At 35.8% G+C, this 20,161-nt stretch overlaps 1 protein-coding gene across 2 annotated transcripts in view; it reads left to right on the forward strand.

Moving 5' to 3' along the window:
* Window positions 1-20,161, forward strand: part of MMS22L (MMS22 like, DNA repair protein) — a 125,029-nt gene that overhangs the window by 91,730 nt on the left and 13,138 nt on the right. For both annotated transcript variants that reach the window (XM_027551364.1, XM_027551363.1), the window contains exons 17-22: window positions 1,347-1,498; window positions 2,464-2,603; window positions 7,967-8,126; window positions 13,275-13,444; window positions 16,155-16,366; window positions 19,669-19,832. In XM_027551364.1, coding sequence (XP_027407165.1) covers window positions 1,347-1,498; window positions 2,464-2,603; window positions 7,967-8,126; window positions 13,275-13,444; window positions 16,155-16,366; window positions 19,669-19,832 — 998 coding nt within the window. The remainder of the gene's footprint in view (window positions 1-1,346; window positions 1,499-2,463; window positions 2,604-7,966; window positions 8,127-13,274; window positions 13,445-16,154; window positions 16,367-19,668; window positions 19,833-20,161) is intronic.

Raw genomic sequence — 20,161 nt, forward strand, 5'->3', positions numbered from 1 at the left:
CTCTTCACACTAGGTTTTTAAAGATCTGACTTTTGTGCAGTGATGAACAAGAGACTTCATCACCTTGAACTTTGATTTCCATGTCTTTAAGTGTCTGCATTACATAAGAGATCTGAGGAACCCCAACAGAAAAAATATACAGTCAGTAATAGAAATGGTATAGAACAATCAGGGTGATTCAAATAAGAATATCAAGATAAGGGAAAATAAAATAAATATGCAAGCCTAAGAGACCAATGTAGATCTGGTCACAGCTGCCAGTCAGTGAAAATGAAGAGAGGTATTCTTCTTAAAAGGAAGTTCATTAAGCATAGTCATTAATCATTTTCTCACTAGCTTTCAGTTACACAGTAAGGGAGTTCAACTTCAATTGGATTACTTTTAGGATCCCTTCCAGCTTAAGAATTCTTGGATGACAACAAACATTTATTTATATTATTTGTTAAATACTTGTGCTGAAATTATCTTAAGGGTTTGTTTTTAAAATAATATTGGTATGTTAGCAGCAAGGAAGGACTAACTGAAATGAAGCAACTGAAGTGAAATGCAAAGATGTTAAGTAGTGTTGGGAGGTTGTATAGGTGATAAACAACCCATCTGAGTTCCGTTTTGTATTCTCTTTTTTTATGAAAATGTGTATTCAGAGTATTTCAAAACAGTACTTTCAGAGTGATGATTTATGTATTTTTCACGTGTCTAATAACTTTATACAACATTTATAATTAGGTTAAGACTATCCCCATCCTCTCTTATAAAATGATTAGAAATAAGATGAAGCCAGACCTTTGACTTTGTAAAATAATTAAAAAAAAAAACTCCTGTTCAGATGTTATTTTGGAGTTCCTGTGGGTGGGGGAGCAGGAAAGGAAGGGATGTAGATTGGATTGGTTGGGAGACCCTCATAGAAATGTGTTTTACCTTTTTTCTTCTGTATATGGTCATGCCCGCTTCTCTGTTTTGCTCTTAAGGGCCACTGTTTTTTATTGAGCTTGCCACTTCCTTCAGTATTATCACACAAAGCTACTTAAACCCCTTCCTTGTTTTTCTAATTTTAACCGTGTCTCTCCCTTGGCGTAAGTCATATGTATGCCACCAGTGGAAAAAGGAAATTTTAAAAATTAGGGCATTATAAATGAAAGCAAGAATATTTGTCTAAAATATTTTGTGGTGTGTGTAGTGTTTATCTTCAGCAGAGCATGTCTGCATTCGTGTGTTTGTAAAATAAGTGAGACCAAAAACTGGGGAGTATTAGAATGTTTTATTTCGGAATCTCTGTACTCAGGGAACACATTGTCAGGGTTTTGTTTTGGTTTCTGTTTTTAATATTCATCAACTTATTTTTACAGCATGTTATGTGAAGCACTTTCTCATTCAGGCTGTGTATCTTTTCAAGCCCTAACTGTAAGATCATGGATCCGTTGCATTTTGCAAATGTATGTAAAAAACCTTCATGTGCCAGATGACTCATTCATTGATATAAATCCTGAACAGGCAGTTGGTAAGTACTGCAAGTGTTTTGCTTTCTGGATTGCTAAGTATGTTTAGAATTTCCTGTTTTGTTACATAAATTAATAGAAAAGATTTTAAAAATGTATTTGTAAGTAGGTATTAATATGAACAGAAGTTTATTTCCATTTGCAGTCTGTTTATTTTTTCTTGATATTTTCCCATTACTGTATATGACGAATTTCTCTCCTATAAAGATAAAAGAACTTATTTCCTTGGAAGCTCAGAACAAAAATTTGTTCTCAGGTGACAAGCTATTTTTTTACCTTGAAGAAACTGATCAGAAAAAAAAAGTGGAGATAGGAAGTAAATAACCAGATATCATACTGTGAACACCCTATAAAGAAAAATATCCAATTATGAATAATTTACTCCTTTTCCTTGCAACCTTTTTTTTTTTTTTAATATTCCATACTGTTCTGGTTGTCTGAAGCATATGCATTTTCCTTTTCCTAAAGCTATTGTTTATGGCCAGTTGTAAATCTTGGAAAGGCTGGACTGAAAACATGCTCCACATTTACTTTTATATTTATTATATCAGTTGGCTTTACATTAACAACTTTTGGGACTAGGATATTCACAAGTAAATGTTTGTTTTTAAATAAAGCCTTCCTGTAGTGAGAGAAACTTAGTTTTTAATAATGTAGAAATTTTAATTTTAAAACAAATGATTGTCACAAATGAAGAATGCTACATTCTCTGCTCTCCCGTGTGTGTGTGTCTGTGTGTGTGTGTGTGTGCATGTGCTCAGTTGTGTCTGACGCTTTGTGACCCTGTGGACTATATAGCCCGCCTGGCTCCTCTGTCCATGGAATTCCCCAGGCAAGAATACTGGAGTGGGTTGCTGTTTCCTACTCCAGTAATGTATATGTGTGTGTGTGTGTGTGTGTGTGTGTATGTGTGTGTGTATAACATAAATTTATATCATAAGTATATAAATATAATTTATTTTGACAGAAAAGGACTACATGGAACAGTTGACTGAACTGACAAGGTTGCTATTTAAGCTATCAGAAGTAAAGAATATTTTCTCGAAGTCTCAAGTTGAATTACCCATCCCAGACGATCCTAAAAAAGCACTTATTCGGTTCTTTGAGGTATTTTTTTATTCATTAATATAATTGTCCAAATCAGTTATAATTATTTTTCCAAAAATCCTAAAGTGTTCATTATGTTTTTCATTATAAAATGAGTTATTTTAAACTGAATCATATTATTGGTTGCTGCTATTATAAAATTCTGGAGGAATAGAAATGTGAATCTAAGATATAGCATATAATTCATTCTTGAGGGCAGCAGAGGAAATACATTTAATGAAAAATAGTAAGAGTAAAGAATGCCACATAAAAACCTTACTCCAAATCTGATCGAAATCATAGGAGTATCTTATTGCTAAAATTGCTGGATAACCATATTCTTCAGGTACTTAAATCTCCTTATATATGGTGCATAATAGTTCCAACTTAATGTTTACCACCCTGTAACAAACTGTAAATTTTACAGTAAAATTTTAGTGTGTATTCAGCATAAGCACCAGCTACTTCATATCCATAACATGGTTGGGGCTTTAAAATCTAATCCATTTGTTTTGTCTCTGTAATAAATAGTCCATTCAACATTTTACTTTATTAATTATTAATTTTGTAGGGATCTATCTTACGTGATAGTTTTTGTTTTATAGCCTAATTGAGGTTGTTAATGTGCTTGGATTAGTGTTTTTGTAAGCTCTTCACAGTAAAACTTGGTTTATTTTCCCACAGTGGTTGATACTAACTGCAATGAAAATCATTACAACCCATAAGCTCTTTCCATAAACGTGAATTCTTCCATTGGTTTTCGTTAAGTTAAAATATAATTGTAAAACAGAGATGTCCTATTAATCTTAAAAATATTTCATAATGGTATAGTGAAAGTGAGTATGAAAGTCGCTCAGTTGTGTCCGATTCTTTGCAACCCAGGCCAGAATTCTCCAGGCCAGAATGCTGGAGTGGGTAGCCTTTCCCTTCTCCAGGGAATCATCCCAACCCAGGGATCGAACCCAGGTCTCCCACATTGCAGGCATATTCTTTACAGGGAAGCCCAGGAATAATGGAGTAGGTAGTCTGTCCCTTCTCCAGGGGATCTTCAGTATATGCAAATATAAAATACACATGTCTCTGGAGCCTTTTCTTTCGTTCTTGATTGGATCTCCATCTGTAATTAAACACCTTTGCCAGGGACCATCCTGGGCCAGAAAAGAATGTAAAAGTCAAGCACCCCACCGATCATATTCGAAGGCTCTCCTAATTTAATCCTATCCAAATTAATTGCTCTTTCACCACTCACTAAATTATAGTTACTTGCTAAATGCTAGATAGTATTCAGCGAAGATTTCTTAGGGACTTGAAGAACCAAAAGAACTAGTCCTTGATCTTAGTGAACTTTTACTTTGAGAATACAAGACATGCCCAGAGATTAAAATAATAAGATAGTATATGATAAGTGCCAATTAGTTGATAGGTCAATCAGCAGGTTAAGAATTCAGAGCATCTTGATATAAGAAGTTTAGATTTTATTGTGAACAGGTTTTATAAATTTTTAAGTAGGTATGATTTGATCAAATGACTTTAAGAAAATTGGTAATAACAGAGAACAGAGTACATTAAAGGCTCAGGAGCACTAATGGCCAGAAACTAGTGGGATTTAGGAGGAATTGAAGATTGAACTAGGGAATCTTTGAATGATTAGGAAATACTGTGTTTAACTAGAAGAATGATGACCTTAAAAAGAGATCATGATTTAGGATGGGGCCATAGTAGGTGAGAAGCCCAATTTTAAACCTGTTGAGTTTGAAATTGTGTCAGGGGGTGCTCAGGAACCTCTCTCCCCCACCACGTGCTATGACTCAGAACTCAGCATATAGTTGTACTTAGGTCTATGATTTATCACAGTGAAAGTTTTCAACGTACAGTCAGCAAAGAGAAAAGGTACATGGGTAACATCTGGAGTAACCAAGCACAGCTTCCAAGAGTCCTCTTCTAGTGATATTACCCTGGACGTGCTTAATTCTTCCAGCAAGGAATTGTGAGAGCACCTGGGAAATTCTTTACTGGGGGAACTCTTAAATGACTGAGTGCCCAGGAGTTTTTTGGGTTTTTTTAATGGGAGCTGGCCACCTAGGCCCTGTTTGTTCAGCACTTTAAAAAATCCAGATTCTCAGAAGGGAAGCAGATATCCAGCATAACTGTACTGATTGCACAAACTGTTGAAGCACAGTGAGCCATTCTTATCAGAAAATGATGGGGAAAAAAATCTAAGGTTCCAAAAACCAACACAGGGCCAACCTTGCCTGTAAGATAGTGATTGGGACCTGCTATGTTAATTCTCCTTAGCAGAGAAATGATAGCATGGCATGAAAGTAGGGATAGTCAAGGCACTGAGAAATACACATCTCATAATTAGGGTAAGGCTAAACTTAGAGAAATACTGAAATCTAGGGCACTGGTTTTCTCAAAAGTCCTTTCATAGACTTCTAGGAGTCAGTAATTTTCAGGGGTTCTGTGAGCTCAAAAGTATATTGGCGTTTATACAAAGAACGTAAAAGCTGTAGTAGAAATCAACACCATGGCCCAAGATGATACTAGTAATCATTATAATTTTCAAGGCCATGCAATCAAACGGGGAGAAAAGCCAGTTCACTTAAGAATATCACTAATGAAGCCATAAAGTTATTGATTTTAATAAATTTTGACGCTTGAGTACATGCCCTTTTTGTATTCTGTGAATGACAATAGGAAGTGTATTTAAAGTACATTTGCTGCACACCAAAGAAAGACTGTTTAAATAAGAAACACTTAAGTAATTGAGTTGCATGCTGAACGGACACTTTTATCATGAAAGAACAACTGACAAAATATGGTTATTCAGACCTGAGTATTTGGCAGATATTTTCTTAAAAATGAGCCTATCACTTCCAAGAAAGCAACTTTGAAATCACTTCAAAGACAGCATTTTTGCTGCTGCTGCTAAGTCGCTTCAGTCGTGTCCGACTCCGTGTGACCCCATAGACGGCAGCCCACCAGGCTCCGCCATCCCTGGAATTCTTCAGGCAAGAACACTGGAGTGGGTTGCCATTTCCTTCTCCAATGCATTAAAGTGAAAAGTCAAAGTGAAGTCTCTCAGTCGTGTCCAACTCTTCGCGACCCTATGGGCTGCAGCCTACCAGTCTCCTCCGTCCTTGAGATTTTCTAGGCAAGAGTACTGCAGTGGCTTGCCATTGCTTTCTCCAAAGCTTTCAAGAAAATTAGAATTTTGGAACACTTATATTTGCCACCAGGACTTGATAGTTTAAGACTTTTGAATAGCATTGGTGTTAACAAATAACGATAATTTGTTATATTAACAAATATGATTTTTAAAAAATACAGACAGTGAAATGTGTTGTCCAAATTGGGAACCAAAATTTTTCAGATAACAAGTACAGACTTTTTAGAAAGCATGCATGGGTGGAAAACATGCATTCAAAGCACTGGACAGACCAATGGCTTTTAATGTAGCAGAGTAAGAATATGCATTAAAGTGACTTTGGATGCCATATTACAACTCACATTTAAGAAATACCACCTGTCAAGTTTCAGTATCAAAAAGGAATCCCACAATTATCTGAAAAATTTATTAAAATATTTTTTCTTCTTCCAGCTACATATATTTATGAGACTTGTTTGTTTTTATCTACAACATATGCAACAGATTGTATGCAGAAGCAGATATGAGAATAACTATCTTTTATTAAGCCAGACGTTAAAGAGATATGGAAAAATGTAAAAAAAAAAAAAAAAAAAAGCCACTTTTCAGTACTTTTTTTGTTTGTTTTGGAAAAGGAAGTTATTTTCACTAAAAATATATTCTGGTAACATGTTTATAATTTAAAAAAATAATTTGAAATTTTATGTTGTAATTCCTAATATCATAAATTTCAATGGATACAGTTCAAATAATATAATAATAAGCCCTTTAAGATCCTCAATTTTAAAGTGTATAACAGGAAACTGAGACAAAAAGTTTGAGAATTTCTGGTCCAGGAAAAGAAATATAGAAAACCAAGGGCAGAGACCTAAATGGAAAAGGGGATTTGTTGAGTATATATCTTTTGTTCTCACCAGTTCACTTCCTAATCACTCAAGTTCACTAGGCTTCTTATCTTTTCCTTTATTCTACGTTTTATCATCAACACGGCTAACTTGAATATCACCTTGGATAACTTACCTTGAGTCCCCATTTCAAATCTTCTCCAATAGTCTCAGTGGTCTTCACTTCTGCTGTCATCCATCCACTCCCATGACTAATCACTGAACCATGGCGTCACTTGGTGCATCTGAAAGTTCACTGACTGTCACCACTTCACTTTCCTTCCAACTCTTTGAGTGACTTCATCAGGACCTTCCTTTCCCTTTTTCCGAAGTCCAGCATTCTCTGATGGTCTCACTTTCTTCTCTATCTACCTTATCTAAACCTCTTGGAGGCCTCATTTCAACTACTCTTAACCAACACACTCAGTCTCCCATCCCTGTCTTCTGGTTACAGCTCTAAACCTTCAACTTTGGATCAGTACAACCACCTGGTTTCTTTCCTTTGTCTTATCTTCTCAGAGCTTCAGGAGAAAAACCACATAACCATGTATACTGGTGCCATTCATGTTCCAGTTTGGGTGATTGAAATTCATTGGAAGTTCTCAGTAGTGGCTTAGAAACATCACTGCTGTCCTCAGACCTCACCCATCCCTAGTCAGTTTTCTACTGATTCTTTTTGTGACTTCTCAGCTCTTGCTTATTCTCACCTTGTCACAAGTAGCCTCTCTCATATTTACCTCCTTCTTCTGACTTCATCATTATTATTTTACTACCTCATCTCACACTTCTCTGCCTCCCCATTTTGCCATTTCTACCCTTTGTACCTTTTTTTTCCTCTGAGAAAGTTAAGCTGGCAACTATTGGCTTATAAACAAAATTCTGAGGAAAAAATCAATTTATATCATAAAGCTGAACTTTATTTATGGAGGTCTGACTTGTAAGAGTTTATTAACCTCACCAGTAGGTCTTTTTTGTAGAAATTTTGTAGAATTCCCAGTTATGTGCTAGATATATGGTGAGCCGTCCTGTTTGGCTCACCTAATGCCTAATAGGAAATTTGTAAGCTTCTTGTATATTAGTTCCATGTGTCTTCTAACTAATACTTGGCTGACTCATAATTATTGGTGAACTGATTTTTTTTATTCTTCCTTTAGCCTTTATTTTAATCATAAAAGGCAAGATAATTCTTTTTTCTGGATTTTAATTGCTGTGAACACTTATTGGAAAGTTAAGGATGAAGGCTTAAATGTCAGGAATATGTATGTGCATGTGTGTGTGTAGAAAGAGAAATTATCTGTATTTTTCAAAGTCTGTATTGTAGAAAACTAAATCATGTTTTTTCTTATTTATAGGCTGTTGGTATAACTTACGGGAATCTGCAGACAGTTTCTGATAAATCTGCCATGGTCACAAAGTCCTTAGAATACCTTGGTGAAATATTAAAATATATAAAACCTTATTTGGGAAAAAAAGTTTCCAGTGCAGGGCTGCAGCTGACTTATACGATGATGGGTATGTATTCCTGACTTTATTAAAACTTCCCTAGACTTAACCTATGGTATCATGATGGATAGGAATATACTGATACACTGGCTAAGTCAGTGCTCTCCACACAATCTTAAGAATAATCTGAAAGACAATGATTTAGTTTAAAGTAATTCATGTTGAGTTTCAAGTGTATCTGTGTCTTGCCCTACCTCCTTTCAGAACTTTTCTTCTTATGCTTGGTTAATACTAAAATTAATTATGATCAATAGAAAAAACACACCAACTCCAGCTTGCTACAGATATAGTCTGTTGTAAATCATTCACATTGTGAATGCCTGCATAATTAAAATGAACCTTTTTCCAACACTTACGTATGTTAGAATTTAAAACTTCAGAAAACCATTACTTCTTTCTATTTTTTTATGGTCTGCTCTATATGAAGGAGGTCAGGAAAGGATTTATTATGGTGCTAAAAGATATTTATGCTTCAAATCTTGTTTCTCACAATATGTTTTCTCCTTTCAAAAAGAACAGAAATCATCTTCTGTGTCTACGCTATAACAACAGAGGTCATCCTTCTTTAGGAAGTCAGTAATTTGAATATCTTTGTTCACTAAAACCTTGTTGCTAACCAAAAATAGGAACTGGATAAAGGGAAATGAGAAGGATTTCCTTAGAAGTTTTTATACAGAATTTAAGTTTACTTTTTTTCTTTGTGGCCAAAACCTTATATCTGTTCCCTTTGATCTTGTGAACATATGAATACACCTGATTTGGGCTGTCTGAAACCTTTTATCTTTGTTGTGAAAGATAAAGGAGAATGTGAAAATGTGTAAATATGGATGATGTAGGATGTAGTGAAAGCAATAGTAGCAATTTGGTCATTTTAATTTTAGAGAAAAATATAAGTGAGCATTTATTATAAATTTAACTTAGTAAAATTTATATTAACATGTATTTCAGCATTTAGGCTTATAATTTATTAGTTGCTATTGGATTTTTACCAAGCTAAATGTATAATTTCAGAAGGATGTCTTTATTTTACAAAATACATGATTATCTTATCAAGAACTGCAAAATCATTTGGATTGGTGATATGTAGACCTGGGACATTCTCCTTATGAAGAATTGGGGGGGCCTTTGTTTTGTTACATGCTTGATTTTTTATTTAATGGCCAGGGGATATGGTATTCTTTCCCTTTGTCTAGCCCTCAGAGTTTGGGAATAGAGTACACTGCTACAATGTTGCCCATTTAGTCACAGAAATTAGGAACAGATGTCTTTTACGGGTAAACAGGTTTAGAAAAAAACAGAGAAAGAGCAAATACAAATTGTTGAGAGCGGGAACCTGTTCTGGGTGTGTTGGGATATCACATCATCTAGAGTGAAAGAAAATTAACCACCTAAACATCGGTAGTTTGTTTACCTGGCTGGTTCCTCCCTGGGGATAAATGCCTCTGCTATTCAGTTGCACTGCTGCTAGTGGAGGCACTAACTCTTGACAGCATCACTCCAGACTAAGGCATCTGGGGTCTTAATCGTCTCCAGGTAATTTCTGAGAAGGCAGGATTGATCTCTCAGTAGTATCTTCAACTTTCCTTCCCTGTATGTCCTTTTTTTTTTTTTTTTTTACCCCTTCTTTATATCTCTGGCTTTTCTGTTTCCATGACTTTACTTTTGATCATGTTTCTCTCTTGGGATCCTTCTTCCCCTTTGATCTTTCAAAATGAAATTCTACACATGACCCTTCACTGTCCAGCCCAGAAAGACCTGCTCTCCCTGACTCTGCTTCACCTGTCCTTCTCTTCTGACTTTTTTTTTTTTTTTTGGTAGCTTTCCATTTGTTAACAATTTGTGTACTTGATATGCCTCCAGTAAAATTTAAACTTGCTTATGGTTATTGGCCATATCTTATTATTCCCATCATTGTGTTGTATTCTGAACATATAAGAACATTTAATGAGTGTATATCAGGCACTGATTTGGGAACTGATGATATAGTGGTTAAAGAGATTCTCCAATGTAGAGGATGGCATATATATTAACTATTTCTGAAACTTAATAACCTTAAATATAAATCTAGCTATTTATTTATACACTATGTAGTGTATTTTGTAGTGTTACTAAATGAGCAAAGTTGCTTTCTGTTAACTACATCTAAAAATATATAATGATCTAATTGTCTTTTTTTTTAAGGCTTAATATATACATAGAATAGAAAATAAGTAAATACATAAGAACTCTTATATACATAGAGTAGAAAATAAGTTGGAGAAGGCAATGGCACCCCACTCCAGTGTTCTTGCCTGGAACATCCCATGGACGGAGGAGCCTGGTGGGCTGCAGTCCATGGGGTCACTAAGAGTCAGACACGACTGAGCAACTTCACTTTCACTTTTCACTTTCATGCATTGGAGAAGGAAATGGCAACCCACTCCAGTGTTTTTGCCTGGAGAATCCCAGGGATGGGGGAGGCCTGGTGGGCTGCCGTCTATGGAGTCGCACAGAGTTGGACACGACTGAAGTGACTTAGCAGCAGCAGCAGAAAATAAGTAAATACGTAAGAATTATTGTGGTGTGGCTTTCAATTGTCAGAATATATTCCCCACAGTTTTCTTATATTTTCAGCTTTATCAGTAAGTAAGTAATAGTTCTTGGTGGTGGTTTAGCCACTAAGTCGTGTCCAAGTGTTGTGACACCGTGGACTGTAGCCTGCCAGGCTCCGCTGTCCGTGGGATTCTCTAGGCAAGAGTACTGGAGTGGGTTGCCATTTCCTTCTCCAGGGGGTCTTCCAGATCCAGGAATCGAACTCAGGTCTCCTTCATTGCAGGCAGATTCTTTATTGACTGAGCTACAAAGGAAACGAAAATGAAAGTCGCTCAAACCTCTCCGACTCTAGCCAGGAAAAATACTTGGTTTCTTACAAAGCTACTCTGTGTATTTAAACCTTTTCCAAAGTTTTTTACTTAAAAAATTTTTCCTTTGCATTTTTAGTTCCACACACCCTTGAATGTTCTTTCCTGAAACTTTCAGTTAGGGGCTTGATAGCAGTAAAACAAATGTATCATCTCTACCTTCTATGAACTCATGAAATTTTAAGTCTTCGTCAGTGTTATTACCATTGCAGAAGATAAAATACAAGGGTAGATGAGGCGTTTTCAGTTGGAAGGTCCTTGCTCTTTATAAGTTAGTACCTGTGTGACACTTAAGAGTGATATGAATCATTTCAAATGTTGGTGATGATGGCAGTTCCTCTTACCAGTGTATTAATGTGTTTAGAATGTGAGCTCTTCTTACATTGCTGTCATCCTCAAGATTTTCACCTACTGGAAAAATGAGCAGCAGGCCAGCGTTATTTAAAATATTGCTAAGTGAGCATTGTGTTTCTTATGATTGATTATTGTATTTCCTTTTACAAAAGATTAATGTTGCTATTTGTTCTTAGAAGTGATTATTGGTTGTTGTTTTTTAAAAAAATATATTCATCTCTAAGCATATTTTTGTTTTCCTTCAGAGCTTGAATTTTAAACTTTCTGTTATGTGGAAATGACCTTGAATTTTATCTTCTTTTTTGCTTTTCTAAGATGAAATAAAATATAAAAGTTTATGCAGCAACTGCTGTTTGGACAAGTGCTTAATGATCTCCTTTTGAATTAATATTTTTCAGTAAAAGAGGCCTCAGTAGCAGTAATATACTCTAAAGGGAAGTATATATCTGCCCTTAATTACATTATTAAGCAAAAAGTGCTCATTTGTTGTTTTACCATCATTCAGTGTAGCAGTTTTTTGACAGACTCCTACCATTAGGAAACCATAATACAGTTCATGTAGTAAAGAAGTCCATTTCTCTTCTTTTAGAATCAAAATTTAAATTCAGTGTTTGTGTTAAATAGCTAGAAGTTATAAAAACTGAAGTTCCAAGAGGTTAAGTGATTGCTTCAAGATGTTACAGCTAATCTTTTTTCCTACTTCAACAATTAAATTTAGTGATCCTTCTTGTCGCAAACTGGGTTCAGACAGCTTGTAAATGTAATTTAAAATCCCACTGCTGGGCATGCATACTGAGGAAACCAGAATTGAAAGAGACATGTGTACCCCAGTGTTCATTGCAGCACTGTTTATAATAGCCAAGACATGGAAGCAACCTAGATGTCCATCAGCAGATGAATGGATAAGAAAGCTATGGTACATATACACAATGGAGTATTACTCAGCCATTAAAAAGAATACATTTGAATCAGTTCTAATGAGGTGGATGAAACTGGAGCCTATTATACAGAGTGAAGTAAGCCAGAAAGAAAAACACCAATACAGTATACTAACGTATATATATGGAATTTAGAAAGATGGTAACAATCACCCTGTATATGAGACAGCAAAAGAGACACTAATGTATAGAACAGTCTTTTGGACTCTGTGGGAGAGGGAGAGGGTGGGATGATTTGGGAGAATGGCATTGAAATACGTATAATATCATATATGAAACGAGATACCAGTCCAGGTTCGATGCACGATACTGGATGCTTGGGTATCCCCACTGGGATGACCCAGAGGGATGGTATGGGGAGGGAGGAGGAGGAGGGTTCAGGATGGGGAACACATGTATACCTGTGGCGGATTCATTTTGATATTTGGCAAAACCAATACAATATTGTAAAGTTTAAAAATAAAATAAAATTTAAAAAATAAATAAAATATAAAGAAGTAAGACTATGAGTAAAATTTACAGTAGCATGAAGAAGCCCAGGGAAAAGTGAATATATACATAAAAGCATAATATATGGTGTTACAGTGTTCTTAAAGTTGACTGCAGATTAGCCTCTGAGTTTCCTAGCAGCCTGAACAAAAAGAGAGAGAGAGAGAGAGAGATCTGGCTAATGGCAACATTCAGTCTATAACTTCACATAATGTATAACTACACGTTGTGTGTATGTATTAAATGCCAGTTGCTCAGGAAATGTATGTTTTTCTTGGCCCAGAATTCTGAGACAGTTGCCTCTTCAGTGAGATACTTGGCATATGTCTTTTGACTGTTAATATATGTTTCTTCCTATTGCCAACTTTAACTTGGTCCTCTGTGTTTTAAATATACTTTTCTTTTTTTTAACTGGAATGACAAAATTTTCTGGTTAGAGGATAACCATAATTTCTCTTACCACTCCTCTTTGTTAGGAACTCTAGTTAAATCATGGGCACTGATCTTTGCCACCTCTAAAGCCCAAAAATTACTATTCCGGATCATAGACTGTTTACTGCTGCCACATACAGTATTACAGCAAGAGAAGGAGCTGCCTGCACCTATGTTGACTGCAATTCAGAAGAGTCTTCCTTTGTATCTCCAGGTACAGTAAGTGTGGCTGCTTAAAAGGAAAAGGAAAAAAAAAATTGACACTTGCCTTAAAGCAGTTTACTAATTGCAGGTTTCAAAACTATACGTTATATTCCTAATGTACATGTGTGATGATGTATTTCCACTGAATAGGTTTAAAATTCTTTTGTGTTGAGCTCTAAAAACAAAGTTGAAAGAGGCAAAACCTCCATTCTCAAGAAGCTTAAAATTGAGCGAAGAGACTGACTAACGTAGACAATCCAGCATTTGCTCAGTATTTTCCTCAGAGGCCTCTGCTCTCTGTCAGCCAGACTGGGCTGAAGGGATGCAAGAGAAGATAACTGTAGTAAAGAATATCAGGTGTTAAAGAGCAGAGTGGATAGGACTTGAAGGACTGTTCCTGTAAGAGGGAACAGCACGTGGAGAGCATAAGCTATAAGAAAACATGACTCATGGGGAAAGGCAAATACTTCTTTTGTGGCTGGAGGCTCATAGAGGAGGAGCCACATAGTAAGAGTTTTGTGTACTTAAGAAGTTTGGACTTGCTCTTGTACAAGGGGAATGTTGTTGGATTGTGAGCAGAGAAGTGGGAGAGACATACCATATTTAAGTTTTAGAAAGGTGATTCTGGTGGCCACATTTAAGCTGGTGAGGAGGTTAGATTTAGTTCATTATCTGAAGGTATGGAACTAAGGCAGTGGGTACGGAGCACGCAGCAGATTTTAGAAACGTTTAGTATCACCAGTCACAGAGTTGCTGAGCATGAGTGTTGCAGAGCAGCAGAAAGAAGTAGAATACTTCTTAGCTTCCGTGGTGGTTACTTATGTCAATAGTTGTGTGGAGCGCTTGCCCCACCGTGGCCCTCTGATGCCAAAACAGTTCACGTAATAAAAATTCTTAAAAACTTCCTAAGTTAAAAAAATTTGTTGAATTATCCATTTGGCAGAACTCACTTGGAGCTATATCTTTAACTTCTTGAAGGTATAAGCTCTTCTCATCAGAATCTTTCTTAAAGTATTCATTTAGTATTTTATCTTCTGATATAATATGCTTTTCCTCAAACAGAGCATGAAAGAAATGGGTGGGGAGTCCACTGTTTTGTTTTTTTAATTGTTGTTTAAGCGCCTATGTTTTAACAGCTTTGTACTCTTTTTCATTAGAAATAAACTTTCAAAATTTCTTACTGGACAAATACCATTTATAGTTAAGATAGAGACATGACAGTCATTTCTGATTATTTCTCTGGAAAAAATACATTGTGAAATCGCCAAGGTACCAAATTGTAAGTGAACTTTTAGAGCATAATTTGTTGCTCTGTTGGTGATTATTTAGTAAAATGCAATATTTAGTAATATTAGCAGAAAAATTTTTTTTCTTAGGGTGTTGATTTGTTTCTAAGTATCAAACACTGCAATCCATGTGAAAGTATCTCATTAACTCTATACAAATACAATGGTTTAAATCAACAGACGTATAATAAAACATTGTGAGTTCTGTTTGACCATGAATTTATCAAACTCTTCTCTAAACCTCAATTTCTCCAGCAGATATAGCACTAAGTCAGTGAGGATGTTTTTTGAGAAATTTAAATGAAATAATGAATACAAAACATGTGGCACAGTGCTGACATATAGAAAAACCTCAAAATCAATTGTCATTATTCCGAGTCTTAATCTTCTGGATTTCTCTCCTTTTGTTATTTTTATTTAAAAAATGTATTATGTTTCTTAACATTGAAAATTTTTAGCATAAATTTTATAGTCTTGTTCAGATAGAATGACCCGTACCATAAGTTTTAAAATAGACCTAACGTGGGTGGGATGATTTGGGAGAATGGCATTGAAACATGTATAATATCATATGTGAAACAGATCGCCAGTCTTGGTTCGATGCATGAGACAGGGTGCTCGGGACTGGTGCACTGGGATGACCCAGAGGGATGGGAGGGGAGTTCAGGATGGGGAACACATGTACACCCGTGGCAGATTCATGTCAATGTAGGGCAGAACCACTACAATATTGTAGAGTAATTAGCCTCCAATTAAAATAAATTTATATTAAAAAATAAAATAGACCTAATGTGTATTTTACAACATTGTAATTACATATATATTTCATTGATGATGGAGAAGGCAATGGCACCCCACTCCAGTACTCTTGCCTGGAAAATCCCATGGGCGGAAGAGCCTGGTAGGCTGCAGTCCATGGGGTCGCTAAGAGTCGGACACGACTGAGCAACTTCACTTTCACTTTTCACTTTCATGCATTGGAAAAGGAAATGGCAACCCACTCCAGTGTTCTTGCCTGGAGAATCCCAGGGATGGGGGAGCCTGGTGGGCTACTGTCTATGGAGTCGCACAGAGTCGGACATGACTGAAGTGACTTAGCTGTTCATTGAAGAGTGTGGTGGTGAAGTTTTCTCAAGATGAGACCCAGAAGAGAGCTTCATCTGTCTTCTTACTTTTCTCCCCTGCTTCCTCTGGGTATGCCCCAAACACATGTGTTCGGTTAGGTACCATTGCATAAGTTAACCAAACTCAGCTGTTCCCTGAGCTTCATACAAACATTACCTGTTGATTATGGAAGGTGTTCTTGTTGACTGTGTTAAGTTACGCATTCTGATATATACATATCAATGCTGGGGGCAAAATTAGTAACTTCCTAATTTTTTTTTTAAACTTTATCTTTTAGTATTTCTTTTTTTTTTTTTTTTCCTCCTGTAGGGCATGTGTATTGTGTGTTGTCAGTCTCAAAATACAAATGCCTATCTGAATCAGTTGCTGGGGAATGTTATTGAGCAGTATATCGGGCGATTTCTTCCAGCCTCAGCTCATGTCTTAGGTCTTGGACAACATCCTGTTTTGTTGGCATTGAAAAACTCAGCCAGTGTTCCACCGATGTCATTGCTAAAGAAATGCATTGTCCATGTCATAAGGTACATCTAAATATTAAGAATAAGTGATATTTACAATGTATTATTCTCTATTAAAAACAGAATAGTTTTTTATTTTCTCTATTAAATAATAAATTTCTCTAATAATTTTCTGTATTAAAAAATAACAGAAGTATTGGCAACCTGTAGGATTCTATCTCAGAATTTATCAGAATGACTTGGCAGCCTAAGACAGAGCTCTTTAAATTGTTTTCTCTGAATTGCTTGTTTTCTCTGTATTGCTATTATTTTTCTTATATATGTCCTGCTGCTGCTGTTTAGTCACTAAGTTGTGTCCAAATCGTTTGTGACCCTGTGGACTGTAGCCCACCAGGCTCTTCTGTCCATCTGGGAAGTCCATATATGTATATGTCATAGATATATATATATATATATAGATATAGATAGATATATATATATATGTATGAGAAGGAAATGGCAACCCATTCCAGTATTCTTGTCTGGGAAGTCCCATGGACAGAAGTGCCTGGTGGGCTACAATCCATGGGGTTGCAAAGGAGTCAGACATGACTTAGCAACTAAATAACAACATGTATATGTATTATTTTTTATCAGTTAAACACTGATTGTATTTTGTACTGTATAAAATGAAGTAATTATAAGAGATAATTAAGTAAAAAGAAGAATGCTAATATGAAAAAGGAAGCAATATGAAGTCATTTTTCTTTTAGTCTTCTCTGTCTTAATAACTGTTTTATTACTGGGCAAATGAATCAATGAAACTTCTTAGGTTTTCTACTAAACTCCGTATCTTCTAACTGCAACATTAGAAACCACCTTTTTTTTTGGTGTTCATTGAAGTATTTAGCTTCATATGAAATTAGTTTTTAAACTTTTAAGATGCTATGGTGATATATATTATTCTTAGTGGTTTTTTTTTCTGTGTTTTTAATGATCTGATAACTTTAATATCCTAATATTATCTGTCACCTCACATTACAGAATTCCATGTCTGAGATCTATTCTCCCTCTGACTTTCTCTGTGTGTTCCTAGTGTTCTGTTACTCAGGTTTGAAAGCTTCATATTCTTTTGTTTCCTCTCCCTTTTCAACCTTTGGCAAATGATCATCTCCTTCCCTTTTCACATCCCTTTTTTATCACATTATACCTACATTATAGCCAGAGTCTCATAACTACTTTCACTATCTCTAGTCTTAATGGCACCCCACTCCAGTACTCTTGCCTGGAAAATCCCATGGACGGAGGATCCTGGTAGGGCTGCAGTCCATGGGGTCGCAAAGAGTCAGACACGACTGAGCGACTTCACTTTCACTTTTCACTTTCATTCATTGGAGAAGGAAATGGCAACCCACTCCAGTGTTCTTGCCTAGAGAATCCCAGGGACGGGGTAGCCTGGTGGGCTGCCGTCTATGGGGTTGCACAGAGTCGGACACGACTGAAGCGACTTAGCAGCAGCAGTCTTTTCTTCCAGTCGCACCTAAACAATTCTTCAGAATACTTTTCCTAAAATGTTTTTCCAGTATGACACTTCCTTACCCTCAAACTTTCTTTGTTTGCTGTCCATGATCTGTCACTTAACTTTCCCATATATATGTCATCATATACAAATCCTAATGATATTGGTTTAATTATCACCCTTCCAAAATACTTCACCATTCCCTATATCACAGCTTTGTTCAGACCATTTTCTCCATTAAAATGCTATCTACTGGGCTACATACTCCTAGGCTTTATGAGACCTAATATCTCAGTGTACCATGACACTTCTTTCCTTCTTCTGGAGCCTTGTGCTCTGTATAATTCAGTTCTCAGAATCTTGATAGTTTTGCCTAACTTGTATATGAATTTTGCAGCAGGATTATAGTACTCTACCACTGTGTTTGAGACATTGCATAGGTAATTTTAGTAAACCAAATGGCAAGTGCTGAAATGAAATCAAATCTTTAAGACCTTAAAGCTGTTAAAGCCCAATGTTTAAGACCCTGGCTACTTTCCTTGACTTTCCTCTTTACTTTGTATATAGTGAAAATGTTTTTCTTACTGTTTCTAGTTGAAAACCTAAACAAGTAGCAATTCCTTTTTCTTTTTTTCTTTTCACTCAGGAAAGACATAGAGACTGTCTCCTATGATTTCCTCTATTCCAAGCTTCTCTACTCCTATAATTCCCTAGCTTAGGACTCCTTCTACTGAATTCCCAAGAATTCTGGGATTATCTTCCAAAGCACCTATCACACTATAATTGTTCTTTTCTTCTTTATCTAACTTTTCAAATGGACAGTGAGCCATTGCTTTCAGAGACCATATTTTACTTTCTTGTTCTTAGACTTGTACCAAGCATACCACATACTCAATGAATGTTTGTTCTAAGCATTAGAAATTCAGCATTAAACAAAACACATGAAACAATTGACCTCAAAGAATGAATGAATTTTCTAATATGTAATATTTGTTGGAAATCATTGTATGGAGTAGAAATGATGAAGGCATATTTCCGCCCTTAAGGAATTTATAATATTTAGTGATTTCTATGCCTCATTTTGGCAAATTATATCTCTTTGCAAAGTATATGTAGATGTCTGGTTTAGATTTAGCTATATTTGACACTTTTTCATATTGTCTAGACTTTTTAGAAACTGTGCAATTTCCACTTTGCATTTATTCACGTAAAAAACTACACTGAACACCTGCTATGAGTTGAGACCTATTCTAAGAGATAGAGATACAAAGATGAGGCAGGTGAGTTATCTTTATGACCTCTGAGTTCAAATGATAGAAGTTGTCCTGCTTTAAAAGAAGATATTAAATCCTAAATTCCCTCTCTAATTCTTTTATTTCATAAGGGAAGGAAGGATACAGGTTGGAATGGAAAGATGATTTCTAGTATAGTTCTCTTATTTGGAAAAATAAGACTCCCTTTCAAATCCATAGATAAATAAATATGAGGAGAGAATCTTTATGCAAAGTCAAATTAAGAAAATGTATCATTGAGGAGCTCATAGGGGAGATCAAGCTTACATTAGAAAGGAAAAAAATTAACAGATTTTTATTAGATTTTGATTGTTTATTTTAAGACCAGGTTGCTTCATATTTGGTTTGTATCTGTATTCTGCTTTGGTCTTTATAGCATGCCAGTAGGATGTGCAGTCATTGCTTCAAAAATCTTAGGTTTGAAGAAAATATGGTAAAATATACATAGTTTTTCAAAATTGTGCTTTATGGATTTCAGAGATAAAATAGGCCATCATCTTTCAAGTGTATGACATTTGATTTTGCTCTATTGAAACTTTAAAGAGAAGGAAGAACAAAATTGTGCTTGTTTTCAGGAAGTCCTACTTTGAGTTTAAAGGATCCTTGCTCCCTCCTCGCTTGGCATCCATTCTGGCCTTCATCCTCCAACTTGTTAAGGAAACTAACACTGATGTTTCTGAGATTGAACTACTTCTCCCTGGAGTATTAAAATGCTTGCTGCTGGTCAGTGAACCTCAAGGTTAGTTCATTTAAGAGTTTGTATTTGTTACACTTTTATGTTCACAAATTAAGAAAGTTTTCAATTCTGTCAGTTAAATTGACAGTTATGAAAATATATGGTTATTTCATATCAACTTAATTTTTATCATAGCTAAAGAATGAACCAGAGAAGGCAATGGCACCCCACTCCAGTACTCTTGCCTGGAAAATCCCATGGATGGAGGAGCCTGTTAGGCTGCAATCCATGGGGTCACTAAGAGTCAGACACGACTGAGCGACTTCACTTTCACTTTTCACTTTCATGCATTGGAGAAGAAAATGGCAGCCCACTCCAGTGTTCTTGCCTGG

This window comes from Bos indicus x Bos taurus, chromosome 9, assembly GCF_003369695.1.
Source record: "Bos indicus x Bos taurus breed Angus x Brahman F1 hybrid chromosome 9, Bos_hybrid_MaternalHap_v2.0, whole genome shotgun sequence".
Taxonomy (NCBI): Eukaryota; Metazoa; Chordata; class Mammalia; order Artiodactyla; family Bovidae; genus Bos; species Bos indicus x Bos taurus.